The sequence below is a fragment of the Echiichthys vipera genome, assembly GCF_963691815.1.
Source record: "Echiichthys vipera genome assembly, chromosome: 14".
Classification (NCBI taxonomy): domain Eukaryota; kingdom Metazoa; phylum Chordata; class Actinopteri; order Perciformes; family Trachinidae; genus Echiichthys; species Echiichthys vipera.
The window spans coordinates 13,241,847-13,257,033 of NC_139839.1; the positions used below are offsets into that span (position 1 = coordinate 13,241,847).

General features: G+C 40.7%; 1 protein-coding gene across 1 annotated transcript; it reads right to left on the reverse strand.

Annotated features, from left to right (window-relative positions):
- Window positions 1–599: 599 nt before the first annotated feature.
- On the reverse strand, window positions 600–941 carry sertm1 (serine rich and transmembrane domain containing 1; the record flags this gene model as incomplete). The annotated part of the gene is made up of 1 exon (XM_083927492.1): window positions 600–941. One exon carries the CDS (start codon window positions 939–941, stop codon window positions 600–602), a length of 342 nt encoding a protein of 113 aa, XP_083783618.1.
- Between the last annotated feature and the right edge of the window lie 14,246 nt (window positions 942–15,187).

A 15,187-nucleotide genomic window follows, 5' to 3' on the forward strand; every position in this document is an offset into this window, starting at 1 on the left:
AGCAATTTAGTATGTGTATAGTTAAAATGGTATTACTTCCTAAACAACTGAGACACAAGTATGCATTTCTGTACAAAGTAGGGGTCTTTAATATTACTTTAATTTGGATTTTGCAGTGTAGCGTCTATGAGACATGCTGTGCAAACTTGAAAGCGATATAATTTGTTCCACAGTAAATATGACAGTACAAGAAATGAACCCTACGAAAAGGAAAGATAATAGTTCATCATTATGTGTTTTCCTGTTGAGGTGAAGAAGTTTCTTAGCTCCGTTTGTCTTTGTTATTGAAGTAAGACTCACAAGGGTTCAGTCAGGCTCACCCCTCAAGACCTCTTCATCACATTGTGAGCTATATTTCCCCTGTGCCTATGCAGATTGAATGGACACAACTAACTCCACCGGACCATCAGGGATAGAATGTGCATGCTTGGAGTGTGATGCCATGCTCTCGGCTTCTTTGTTGCTGACAGTGTTTTTGTGTGTGAATGTCACAGTGACGATGTGCTGGGCCTCCAGGGCTTTGTGTGTGTGAGCATGCGTGCACAAGGAAATGCACGTGGACGTGTCTACGTGTCTGTATGTGCTCCCTCCCATCTTGCTCAGGTGGACAGTGAGGAGATGGTAGACCTCTGGGATGAAATGCTACAGATCTCCATGTTGGTGAAGGAGCTCCCTCCTTCGCTGCTGCAGTCGGGGACGGATGATGAGGAGGAGATGATGTTCTTCAGCCTGTGGAGGGAGATGATGAGCAGCGTCAGCAGGAATACCAGCAGGCCGAGGAAGAGCCACACGTAAACATAAACGTTGCCCGGACGTCCTGGCGATGAGGCGGCCGCAGATGTGGAAGCAGAGGTTGGGGAGAAACGGAGGAAGGTCCCATTGTCTATTGGAGCGATTCCAGTCTCATTATGGTCCACCAAAGGGATGTCCATCCCTGACATCCTGGCTGCATAGATTTGCATGAGAGAGAGAGAGAGAGAGAGAGAGAGAGAGAGAGAGAGAGAGAGAGAGAATAAATAAAGATGACAGATTTACTGTGACACTTCAAGATTTAGAATTCAAACGGCCTGTAGAGAAATTGTCTTTTGTCTGCTGAAGCTGCACAGATTTATTTTCTCCCTCCAGGACACTTGAGCATGGCAGATGCTTGCTGACACAAGAGCTTTCACCCACATCTTCAGCTTTGGCTGAGATTAAGAGGAAAACAGAGAGCACTTACAATTCTGATCCAGGGCCAACAATTTACGTCAAGAGCCCCCAGATGCAAAACAAACTATCAAATAATAATTGCAAATAATAATCATTTATTTGTATCCTCTCGCAGCACCAAATTGAACACATACTCAACTATTATTGATGGTTAACCTTGTCCACCAAGCTGCAAAACAGATGTCTAAAAAAACTTTTTTCGACTGTAGACAGATCGCTGTATTTAATGATATTTTTGCGGCAATGAAACAAACAGAGGGACGATCATCATGACATTATAATGTTTAAAATACTCATAATCATACATTATACTATCACTGTATTTACACAAGTCTCAAGAATACTAAGGTGTATTTCACTACACCGGCTTATTATGCTCGCACATCTGACTTGTCAATAAGGACGAATTTGCAGTTAATCTTAAATCTGTTGTGGTCGTCAAATATGACTCCACATGACAGATTGAAGGATATAGACCGGACTGTAATAAAGAGTAACAGCAGGGGGAGTAGTTGTTTCATTGAAAGCCTGTCAAGCTTGGTGCCTGGAGCCCCATATGCCCATGAAGGAAGGCATCCTTATCTGATGAAATTAAACTCCTCATAATCAGCTTTCACAAAGACAGCTGAGAGCCTTCCCTCCTCCACTCCATATTAATACTGCTAATAATGTTCCACTGCAAATTACTGCATGGCACAGAACTGGCTAGAAGATGGGATTGAGCATTGGAGAGTAGAAATGTCCACAGTCTTTGTGTTGGTGAGAGAGAAAGGAAGAGTGTTTTGTATTTGGGCTAGGCCAGCCTTGTGTCTCGACTTGATCTATGACAGCGGAGAAAGACACTTCAAAGGAATGAATGATGGACCATGACCAGAATGAAAGCGGAGGGGTCAACACACACTCTTTGCCTCACAATAGTGTGTGCTCATTTCTCTCCTATCTGTCAGCTCTTGCCCTCCTTCCCCATTTCATGGTTATGCATTTTGCACCATGGATCGTACAGTATGTGGACCTGGTCACATTATGGCCTATAGGGTATTCAGGGAAGTGGAGTAAACTATATTAACTGCACCTTCCCCATGAGCCTTTGAGGTGCAATACAATAACTGCATTTGACATTTTCAGTGAGAAGAACAGGGCGGTGAAAACTGGTTTAGAAAACCCTAAATGCATGGTAGAAGCCCCCTAAATTAAAATGGGACATTTTGTAGATTGAATGTGTTTGTTGAATAGCTGTCTGTGTTAGTTGCCTTTGAACAAAAAAATTCAGCAGAGGGCGTTTAGACATCATTTAACCTTGTTCACAGTCAAGAGTGATAGTTTAGCGAACCGGAAACAGCTTTGCGTTTGTTCTGTCACTGCCCCTTTTCTTCTGTATTTTGGAGAGACGTAGAAAAATGTGTTCAAAACTAGACTGGTCCCACTATAACAATTATGCCAACATCACTCAATTTGAATGTAGCAATAAATCTTTAAGTTACATGACAGAGCTTATACTTGCATTTGGTAAATTTCATATTCTAAATCCTTCCCTAACATTGACGTTCTCATAGTTGAAGTGTAGGCTACGTGGAATAGTTTGCCATTGTAATGAACAGAAAATGTGAGCTCACATTGGCATATTTTGATGAATTGTTTTCTGGGGCCGGTTTGACCTATTATGACTATTGTTGTCATTGTTTATTTATGTCTAAAGTATCTTATATAAATTGATTAGCTATATTTTTATATGTATTACTTACAAACTGTGATCTTATTTGTATTCATATCTATTTTTGCCGATTACCTGCCTTTTCTTATTCTGAAATAAAGATTTCTAAATTGAAAAAAAAAGGGGGAGAAGACTCTTTGCGTTTACCGCGCTCACGTAGAGTGTTGCTGACTGTTGTCATAACCATGGTTTGCACGGGTAAGAAAACTATATTAAGACTGTTACCAATACATGACTAGCTTTTGTGAATACTATCAACATTTGTTTGTTTATTACTATGAATTTAAGTGTGTACATACGAGGCTGGGATTTGTAGTGTATGTGCTGGAGGCTGGAAGCAACAGCGATTACTACGCGCAGGCGCATTAGGGATTAGCATCGATTAGCACTAGCACCGCTAGGCTAACGGCCTTTTGGAGTGGCTAAAGCTCAGTTAAATGTTAAGTTGAATGTTGACCGTTTGTTTGGTGTTATTTTATATCTTTTTACTGTGACCTACAAATTGTAACGCTAGTGTTTTTAGAGTGTTTTAAATTTCGAAAGCTACAGTAGCTAACGTTAATAACAACCAGTTAGCTAGCAGAGGTCAAGGATAGAAAGGGAAGCAAACAAAAAACAAAATCCTCCCCCTTGGGGTATGACACATGCGCAGTAAAATCTGGTATTTTTGGTTTCCTTGCCCTCTTCCGATAGCCTTGGCAGAGTTAAACCTGTCAGCATGTAGTAATTAGTCAGACTTAAGAGTTTAAAGTTTAATATAGTTTCACTTTGCCGCACTAACTTTACCCAGTCATAGCTGAAAACAGTCTAAGGTCATAGCAATGAATACAATAAAATGACAGCAATTGGTTTTAAGCCTGTAAAATTGTTGATGGGAGAAATCAATTCAATCTTATTTATAGTGCCAAATCATAACACAGGCTATCTCAAGACACTTTACATATAGAGTAGGTCTAGACCACACTCAATTACTTATTTATGATTTACAGAGACCCAACAATCCCCCCATGAGCAGCAGCAAGTTGCACTGTATATAATATGTATTATATACAGTATTTATCCAGCAATCTTGTGCACACAGTGGCTATATTGCAGAAAGTGAATTTTGCTCCTGCTCATATGTGTCAGGTGTGCAAATATGTTCATTGTTTTATGTGTAATGTGTGTTTTTGTTCGCTGGCAGATAAAATGTTATTGAGTTTAGGATGCAGTGTGGACAAAAACTGAGCATTTACACTAAATTATTAAGAGAGGTTTAAAGCCAGACTGATGAGGATATTACAGCTCAATTCACAGTCAACAATGATGCACACTGAGTTTATACGAGATGTTTATATGTACAACTTTGCTAACTATTGTCAGTAATATGTTCTGCACAGGTCATTCCTATTATTTTATAATAATTTAAATATGTTGCACCACTTTGGAGCCAGCACTTCATTCTGAGGCTGTAACACTTGTACAATATTGGTACAAAAACCATTCTTAATCTTCTAATGAGTAACGTCCTTTTTGAAGTTTCTACGCGCCACTCTGTCCCCAAACTCTTTTCTTCTTCACTTATTAACTCCCTTTTATTCTCTATGTTTGTCTCTCTCTGGATGATACAGTTGACTAGAACTCTGCTCTCTTTAATTTACGGCCCACTGTACCTTCAGGGATGCACGCAGCATAATGAGGAGGAAAGAGTGAGGCTGCTCTCTCTTTCTGTGATTGCGTGCTCCCTTGCCCTAACTGTGTTTTCTTTATCAAATACTCCCAGTGGTCTTCCCAGCCCACTGAAAAACTGTCTTGCCAGTTTTTTTTTTTAAATTTAACTTATGTTGTCTCTTTCTCTCCTGAAACTTTTCAGAGAAAGTTATTGATATTCTCTGCACATGCATTGCCCTTCCCTCCTTCTGATGTCCTCTGACTTTTCTGTTTTTTGTGCTATGCTCGATAGAGATGCTCGGATGCCCTTTTTTCTTTACCATTACTGCTTCCAATATGAGAGCTTGTCTATCGATCGATACGGTGTTTAAATGTATAGAGATATTTAAATAGATGTAAAAATGTGATATGATTGCAGTCATTGTTGTACAGCCTTGCTCAGGTTAACCCCCATTTGTAAAAGAGTTTATAATCTAGTCTGACAACCAGTCATAAATAAACAAGGATATAAATCAATCAATCCAGGAATACATCATTGTAAATACTGTAAAACTTCAGCCACAGTAAATTCAAATAAACATAGACACTTTTAAACAGACTTAACGGTATAAAATAAAACACAAGTGCCACACCTCAGAACTTAATGTTGCATTTTGCTTACGTTATTCAGAGCTCATGTTACACTCTCCGTTAGCTTGTTCTGTCGGTCAATCTCCTTTCCTCCCGTTTCAGTTACTTCACACCTTTACTCCCGTCAAGAATCACTGAAAGATGAAGGCAGGTGCTTATTTCCTATCTTTTTATTATCCCTATTGAATTTATTTTATGGGCCGTATGCAGTTAAACCCAACAAGACTTGTGTAAGTAGGCTATTTGCATTATGAACGCACAGCATGAAGGGTAGACAATGTCATACATGCTACCAGCACCACCCACAGAAATGTCTCGGCCCATATAAAGGTTCGAAGAATGGGCCCTCTCTCTTGCCAGCAGTTCCGTTTTTTGGCCTATGTCAGGATGGTATAAAGGTATGAAAAACAAGATCCAGTCCAAGCCTATGTTACAGTCTATTGAACTCACTAATTTCTGGCCAAACGATAAGACGACAAACATCCCTTCATTCATAATGAGGATAGCTCTTGTAGCGGGTTTTGTGTCAATATGATTTGACTTTGACTTTGAGTTTGAATGACTTGCTCAGCCTCGGGCCACTGTCTGAGTGTGCAGCAGAGAGGGGGGTGCAGACGCAGCCAGAGAGCACAGAGAGCGAGATGCCTGAATATTAATGAATATCGAATTTGAATTCAAACACATCATTCACAACTACGATGTCATGGTCCATAGGTAGGCATTGACTAACCATATTTTCCACTGTCTTTCTCTCGTCGTTCCCCTCCCACTCTTCCCTGCTCTGTATAGGCTGCTGTCGTTAATGATATGTTGTTTTCAAATCTGTGATGAAGCTTGTTCATTGTGAGCTGAAGTGGTTGATAATTGGGCCTAATGATGCTTTTTGTTTCCAGGCAACAAGGTATGTTCAGTTCTTTTTCAAGCTAATCTACTTTAAGAGGGCAGGCCATGTAGTCCTGCTGAGGCTGAGCAGGTCAGACATACGCTTTCGCATAAACACTCCCGCCTACGTTAAATGAATACCAGTAGTTATTTTCCACAGGAATAGCTACAATTGTAATACTGAGAACAGCAAGGGCTAATTCGGAAAATGACACGTCCTCCTTATCGAGGAAAATTGCCTAAATGTATAAAATGTCTTGGCCTTTTATGCGGTTGAGGTAGGAAGACATGTCGGAGTTTATTCTCGTCCCCCAACGGTCAGCAATCTTCTGCATGCTGTGTTTCCAGCTGAGCAACACAGCCATTGCCCTTTCACTGATCACACCCTATATAAGTGGTATGGGAGTGTGACCAGAAGTTTTCTTTGTTGTACCTGTAACCAGTCAGTGTACTGATCTGACTCACTTTTTTGTTACCAGTAGTTTTCTCCTATTCTCTTTCTCTTACTTCCCTCACAGTGTGGGCGGGATCCTCAGCTGATTGACAAAGTGATGCTGTTTGAAACTCAGTGTTTCCGTTTTTTTGTCCACGACAAATGGAAGAAATTCCAGTCAAATATTATATGAGTTTATTGAGCATAAAAACGATTGATAGGTAGGCTATGAAGATTGACCTCATCAAGGCTTTTAATATTTAGCATTGAACAGTCGGCTACCTTTGTTTAAAAACGGCACACCACCATGACTGAGTTGAACCCCCCGGGCAGACTGTGTGGACCTTACCCGGTTCTTTATGAAACTGAGGCGCCCTGCTGTCCTGCTGACTCATAACAGCACACCGTGCTTATTTTATTGTTTGTTGAAAACAAACAGTAAAATAACCATGACCTATTAATGACTCAATATCAATCAGTATCATCTTCAACGGACACTCTGCATCGGCATAGTTTGCAGGCTGTCATATTTTTAGTCTGGGTTGATTGGAAACATTTGCAGTTGTTATTGATGATGCTAGCTTTTTTTTTAAACTCTACCATAATGTGGTAGAAAACTACAAAACCTCGGCCAAGGTAGTACCAAAAAAAGTACAACTTTTGCTTTCTACATCAATATTTTCAAGAGGTGTGAAGTTATTCTTAAATTTATCTTAAGCTTATCTCAGTTTTCCCTCTGAATGTGATGGGTTTTTTTTCCAAGATGTAATTTTCTGCAATCATGCTTTGCTTGCTGCTCATTCAGATGGATGCAGTCCCCAGCTGATCCTCCGTCTCTTTTCTGATTCTCTCCACATCCCAGAGACTAGCGTAACTTTGGTCAGTTCTTTGGTCAGCTAAGAACTCTCTATATTTATTTTCTTGACTGAGAGAATAAATTGCTGGCCCTTGAAGATGGACTGAGTTTTTATTTTTTGTGCCCCTTTGTGGCTTATTTTTACCGCTCACCCACTGAGCTGTAATCTCACTTGTTCTTGAGGCTTTGTAACAAGAGCCTGGCTTAACTTCAGATGTTACTTAAACCCTAATGTTCTGCTTTGGGTTTAAAAAAACAACATACAAGCAGATTGTTGTATCAGCTTGATACCTAATAACTTTTGTAATTGTATATGGATTGCTTCTAAACATGAACATTCAGGTAACGTGATAGCCCAGTTTGTGGCAAAAGGGTTACTACTTCTATCGTATATCAGTTTTATTGATGAAACATATAACAATAACATTTGGAAATGCAATGCAATGTATGCCATTATTTTCACCTATACAGTAATGGGGAAGGTCCTCTGGTGGGCTTAAAGCTCTTTGATGGTCACTCTTAGACATTCAAAATCAAACATCACAGTATGATACAATATGGCGAAGTAAAGCAGAGCACAGGGCCTCTTTTTCTTGTAATACGACCATGGCTGCTGCTTGCTTCATTTCACACAGGAAAGGAGTCTTGCTTAGTCTCAAGCTCACTCAGGTGAGAATCTCAGCTGCTCCTACACTTCCTTCTCTGTTCTGCCAGTCCAGGATAATGAAAGCTGCTGGTAGCTGCTCCTCTGGGGAGACGAGGAGCAATAGCCTGACTGGTCTTCAGGATTTGGCGCCATTCCTTTAGACTTGACATCACAAGAGCCTGATGTTCTTTGACTTGTGTTCACTTGACTTATGTCTAAGTCCTTCTTTAGCAACTTAACAAAGAAGAAGTTTGTGCCCCAGACACACAGTCAGGACCATGTGGAGTTCAGGCAATTTGAGGATGTTCTGCCTTTCAGCCATTCTCCTGTTTCCCCCAGAGTCTTCCAGCCTGGAGCTCATCAATGGGAGCAGAAATGCTCATCCTTTTCACTCTCAGCTATGTTTTTTGGGGGGATTTATATATTTCAGCTTTTTTTCAATGTCAGCATTGCCCTCTTGGCTATGTCAAGAGTTTTTAATATATTTTGTGTAGCCTTGGCTATCTCTACCACACACTTGTCAAACCGAGCTGCCTTGAGCGAATTTCTTCTCATGAGTTCCTTCTCACCTTTGCTTGTTCGGTCTTGACTTGAGGTTTTTTTTCCCCACCAGGCTGTATCTATAGACAGCGAGTCTGCACCCTCAAAGCTCCCTTTTGTCCTGATCAAACTCCTCTCTGAGCTGCACAATCTCTGCAAGTCAGTCCTCAAACTATCTCATCCTCTGCTGGTGGAGTATATCCAGCAAACTCCTCCTGAGACATTGTGCCGTGAAGCTTCCTCTGCTCCACTTTCTCAATCTGTTCCTTACCCTCCTTCATAGTCTCATGATCTTCTTATAATCTTCCTCGCTGTCAGTGTTCAGTGTATATTTGGCGTAATTTGACTTATGGGATGAATTCTGTCCACATAAATATCCTGTGCTCTTGTTGTCCTCAGTATATTTTGCACAGTAGTATGTAAGTGTTCTGTACATGTGTATTTTTACATGTATACTGGGTTAAAAAGTGCTGTACTCGGAATACGGACAAATAGTTGCTGTTCACCAACTCGTAAACGGCTGTTCTGGGACAGCCTTCGACGTCTGAAACCAACGTACAAGGCACTCACATGCAATCAGATGCACTCGCACCTGTACTGGCTCTCAACAAAGATTTGTTTACTGCTATATTAATGTTCTGAATGTTGAGTATAGCACTACTAAGACTGGCAGACACACCTACACACTCATTGTTATGTCTTTGAAAATTGTTTTGTATAAAAAAAATAGTTTTAGGTGTTGATCAAGCAGTTTAATAATATGACAATAAAACCATGAATCAAAGCAACTATTATTGGTTTTTTAGAGATAACACTTTTTGGTATTTGGTAGAGCTAAAACACATATCATCTTTTCATATGTTTATTGGTTTAGTCTGAAGATCCCTGTTGGTCTGGTTTTATTGTTTTATTTATAAAATGTACCATTGGTTTATACAGCTTTTTTTATATTCATAATGGCTCTTTCAGGGCCAAACGCAACACAGCCTTGGACTCTATTACTATTGTTTTCTAGTGCTAATTAAAACCTGGACATCTCTTTAATGGTGATAGGAAATAACACTGGCCATTACTGGAATTTTTACAGTCCATGCATACAGCATATATTTACTGAAATCTTAACCTGCCTGATGAACACATTCTGCTGTCTGTTCAGTTCGGATGTTAGCTCTTCGCTTCATGAATAATGGACAAGATCCATGGGTGGCAAAATGTCATGGCATTTAGGCCATATTCTGTGTGTGTGTGTGTGTGTGTGTGGTGTGTACTGTATTCATACCACATGCCTAAACAGAAACAGAGATGCCATAGTCGTTCATATAAATGCCTACACTGTATGTGAAGGTACGAAAGATACACACATGCTGTACGCACACATTAGCTTACACACACAATCCCAGCTCAAACAACAGATCGCCAAGAGATAAAAGTAGCTTGAATTTCAAACATGTTTCATATTCTGAGCCACATCAGCTGAAAACAGACCTGAGGCTCAACCACATGAATTCCAAATCTCCTCTGCAGCCCCAAATACCACAGATAACCCACTTAGGGGTCAGAGATTTGCAGGAATGATGAAAGTATGGAGAAAGTGATGTTTTAATAAGCAGCAGAAGCTCTCAACCATTTCCCCCAAAAGACACCAAATAATCAATTTCTCTCCAGTCCGGATTGTTTCAGTATTTTCTTTAAAATGATGTCCTGGTGAAAGTATGCAAATAAAAATCCAACTATCATACATTATGCCGATAAATGACAGCGAAGACACTACAGACAAGCACGTGCTGTGTCCACAAAACAATAAACTCATTTTTATTCATTGTTTTAACATTTGAATGATAAAATCCCACAGCACAAGTGAGTGCTCTTGAAAGCTCCAGCGGGGGTCGAGCACTACTGTTTAGCTGTTACCCGATCCTCTCAGATATTCAGTGCATGAAAGTGAGGATTTCAAAAAGCTAAATTTAAATGTAATCTTAAAGATGCTGCAAAGGGGTTGATTATAATCAGCAGAAAGATAACATGAGTTAAAACCCCAGAAACGGTGACCATTAATAGGAAGTATTGGATGATATTCTGGTCAGTGGCCTGTGTAATGTAATGATAATGAGCTCTTTGATGTCTGAAGGTTTTGTGTGTGTGTGTGTGTGTGTCTGTGTGCTTGTTGGTTCATCCCTGCAGTGAAGTGTATTTTTACACCTCATTCTTATATCTGTTAATTACTCCTGATACTTCTGATTGCAGTTGCCAATACAATTGATAGTGATGTCCGTGTGCAGATCGTTTTCACTCTGCGATGTTTTCACTCTGCGATGCACAGGGTGAGTCATCAACCTTTTTAAACGCAAACAAACCATCCTCTTGTTCCCATTGCCCTGAAAGGACACTTCACTTTTTTATGCCCCCCCCCCCCCTCTAATCAGGGGGCACACCATCATCACTTGTCAGTCTACTTCCCGCTTTCTCTAAGGGCCACATAGGAGGCCTGCTAATTTCCCAAGTTGGTGAATGAATGTATACATGACCCCCCCCCCCCCCACACACACACACACACACACACACACACACACACACACACACACTCACACACTTTGATCCCTGCCTGCAAGTATCATGGAACATTTATGTCTTTCTCTTCCTTCACTTTACTATTTCATCTTCCCGTTATGTCTTCTTTCCTGCGTCTCCCCCTATCTGTTTATAATGGTGTTTGTTCTCTCTCGACTGCTCTGCAGGCAGTGAGGATAACGTACTGAGCAAAGTTGCTGCCAACTGAAAAGAGACATTTGAGGTGAATAATGGCTCTTTGTATTCAGCAGGAATACCTCCTTACAGAACAGATGAACACTGTCCCCATTCTGTCTCCCTCTTAAAAACAATTTGGAAACATTTAATAAAAAAAGCCCCCTGAAGCATCACTAGCCTACATGAAATGGCTGAGAAAAGGAAAAGTTACAGACCTTTTTTAAAAAAAAGAAAATGTGAGAGGCAGGTGTTCCTCGTTCGCGTTCACGTCGTGCAGAAATCCATCCCGTTTTCAGCCGAGCAAAGCAGATCTGTTGCCCCTGCTGAGATCTTCCCTATGAGCCTGTCTGCTCTCTCTCTCTGTCTCTCTCTCTCTCACTCTCTCTCCCCCTCTGTCATTCAGTGTGACACACACACACATATGCACTACAGCTGGACTAGACTTTGTCAGATGTGGATCTTTTCTATGAATGGGCTCACATTCAAACACACGCATACACAACGTCTGTAACTGAGAGGCTGTAACTAATGAATTATGTGTTTTTAGGAAGAATGGGAGTAGTGCTCGCCCTAATCCCATCCCCTCTCTCTGTTGTGACTCCCCCTTTGCTCCCCTCCCACTTTTCTCTCTGCTGCTCATCACCTTTCAATAATGATCCCATTAACTGTTAATCTATTCTGTCGTTTGGGCTTGCATTGTTACTGAGCAAATATTCCTCACATTTAACCAATAGCTATCAGTAGACTAGATACATAATCAATAAATCAATATTTATCATTACAGGCACACCTTCCCACAGACCCAATCAACCTTTTGCTTCACATCTCTTTAGTGTTTGTGTTAAGGACACAGCCTTGTTCTCAGCAAACTGCGTCAGTATCCAGTGGTGAGCAATAACCGGCTGCCTTTGTGCTGGCAGACAGAACTGCTCAAATGAGACCCCAAATTGGCAGGTGCATGAAAAAGGGTGGCCATAGAAGAAAGAAACAGCCTTTAAGACTTGTCAGTTTCTCAGTGTAGCTCTTCTTGCCTATTTTCTTCTTGAAGGTGCCTTTTCACTTCCCTCTCTTTGGGTCCCTCTGATCCCCTCTTTTAACAGCAGCAAAGTCCATTTGTTTTGCAAATGTGTACAAATATTCTTATACAAAATGAAAGTGAACGCATGCTGAAACTATATTTACATATGAGACAAGATCAGTGTTTTTCTCAGAAGCTCAGCTGTTTGTGAGAAGAAAGCATAGGATGACCCAACACGGACTCCTTAAAAGTTTGTCTAAATTATAAATCAAAATATTTCCTCACTCACCTCTTGAAATATCTTGCAAGGCTGGTGGAATTTGTTTCTGGGGTTGAAAGTATTGATTATATTTAAACAAGTCTAGCAGCTCTTTGATGCTGCACATACTGTAGGCCCAGTGGTGTTTTGAGCTGAATGCTAATTTCAGCATTCTCCACCCATTTTATTGAGGATACATTGGAGGTGACTTGTTTGGACAAGCCAGGTATCCCAGAATGCATTTCACCCTAACATCAGCGAAGATGGCGCAGGGGACAACACACAGCTTTGAGTTATAATTTTTCGAAATACTGCTGAAAAGCTGATTTAAGATTTTTTAGGCGAGAATATGGTTGTTTAAACTTGGAATATGTGGTCAATGTATCAAGATGGAGCCTATTTTAAAATTTGCCTTAACGTTTTCGGCGATGTGATGTCTCACATAAAAACATGAAACACCGCCAATACTAGCTAACATGACAGAACATTTAAAACAGTCTCAGATGAAACAAAATCCTAAACACTACTCTCCATTTGTCCATTATAGATGGGTTAGATGCGGTTAGACGTGGTTACACGACCAAAGCGATCTATTTAATTTCAATAGCAATCCATCCAATAATTGTCAAGATATTTCATTCTTAATAACGCCAACCTACTTATGGTAGAGGAAATGTCAGGGTCACCAAAGTCGCGGGACTAATCCTGTGGGGACCATTGATGTCTGTCCATCCCATAATTGTCGAGCTATTTCACCAAAATGGTGGACTGACACATTGACTAACATTGACACTGTCAAAGTTTTTATAATGGTTATTTCTCTGAAAGGAACAAGTTCACGTTTTCACTTTGATTGTGAGAGAGTGTGGCTCTAAATCTCATATATGAGCTTGTTAGCTCTTTAGTTATATTCATGAAGGTGTTCATCACGCAGCAGGTGACACCTGTCCCTGCTCTGTGAAGGAGAAAAGTCGCCTCCTCTTTCACAGATGCCTCTGTCCTCTACCATCTGCCCGCTGACACAAGCACCAGAGGGGAATAGCAACACTGGAGAACAGAGGGAGTAGAGATGAGAGGAGGATGACTTTGTTTCACATCCACATCCAGCTTTCAAGAACATCACATGGCTGATATTCATGTGTACTTCACACAAAAATTTGACAGGTCTGGAATTCATCTGAGGAGCATATATCCGTCTGTGAATATTTCCTTAATCTAAACCAGTCCACCCAAAGGAAAGAAATATGTTGATAAATATTTTGAATGAGATGCTCGAGGCAGTTTTCATGTTGAGGGAGAAACCAAGGACAGAGGATAGGAACATCATTTAATTATTCAAATATTAATGTCCCCTGACCTCCATTCAACTAGTCACACTTTAAACCTATCTCATGGCATCGCTACACTCGAGCAATTCTTTATTTTCCTAAGGAGGGAATGTGTTTGGCAAAGCTAATCATGTGTGTGTGACTACATGTGCTCGTCTTTGTGCAAACTCAAGTGTGTGTTTTTGTGTTGCCTGTGTCTGTGTGTGTGTTTGTGTGTGTGTGTGTGTGTGTGTGTGTGTTTGTGTGTGTAAAGAGAGAGAGAGGACTGAAGGACGGAGATAACAGCTTTGGCTTTAGCTGGTTTTTGTCACTAATCCCAGAAGGCGTGGCCGCCAATTCCGTGTCATTCCCCGATATCCCGGCCTATTCTGACACCATGCCATCCTAACACTGCCCTTGTGAGGACGCCAGTCTCTGCACTGCATGTTAATGAGGGGGAGACGTGCAGCATTGGGGCCTATTTTGGGCTCAACTGTGTATGTTTGACAAGCTCATTCTGCTAAACTGGGGGAACAACTTTAAACAGCTAAAAAACAAACTCAGGTCTGGCCTGTCTTCCTAGCTTGCAATGGGCATGTTTTACAGAATAGCAACATACATTATCTACATTTTTAGGCAGAGGCAGAAGATCTCTGCACTTTCACAATGCTGGGAACCCTGCTTTTGAACCTTTCACAGGGACAGAGATGGGAATTCTTCATCGTCAACTATGGAAATCGGCCTCATATCTTTTGCTATGATTAGAACCTCGTAATCTCTTTGGCCCTTGCGCTTGTTTTGGCGAGCTGGGTTGCAAATCAGCTTGTCAGCGTGGTTTGGCCTTTTAGTAACTTTTTTAAGTCCAGGTAGTGGTAGGTGGTGTTGCTGCATCATGTTGGTTGAGCTGTTTATATAGTTCATCAATCTTGTGCAATATTTGCACGTTGTTTTTGTTTGCTCTGTTGTCTCCTTCAGTGAGGGATGTAGTTAGCACTAGAAGTACTGTTTAAAAAAATAGCATTGCAAATCCTTTTTTAAATCACCGATATGAATCGTCACATATTTGTATCACAGATTTACTTTCTAACGGAGTTACATTCCCAGGATCGTCTAATTTCAGTGTTTAACGTGTCAGAGTGGCTAGCATGCTTTAACCTGAACGATGAATGGAAACCTCATGAATATGGACAATGCTGCTATGGTGATCGTGTGTAATATATATATATATACATATATATGAAGTGGGAATAAATGGATCATTGAATCCACAGTTATTCAGGTGCATACATACACCACCAGAT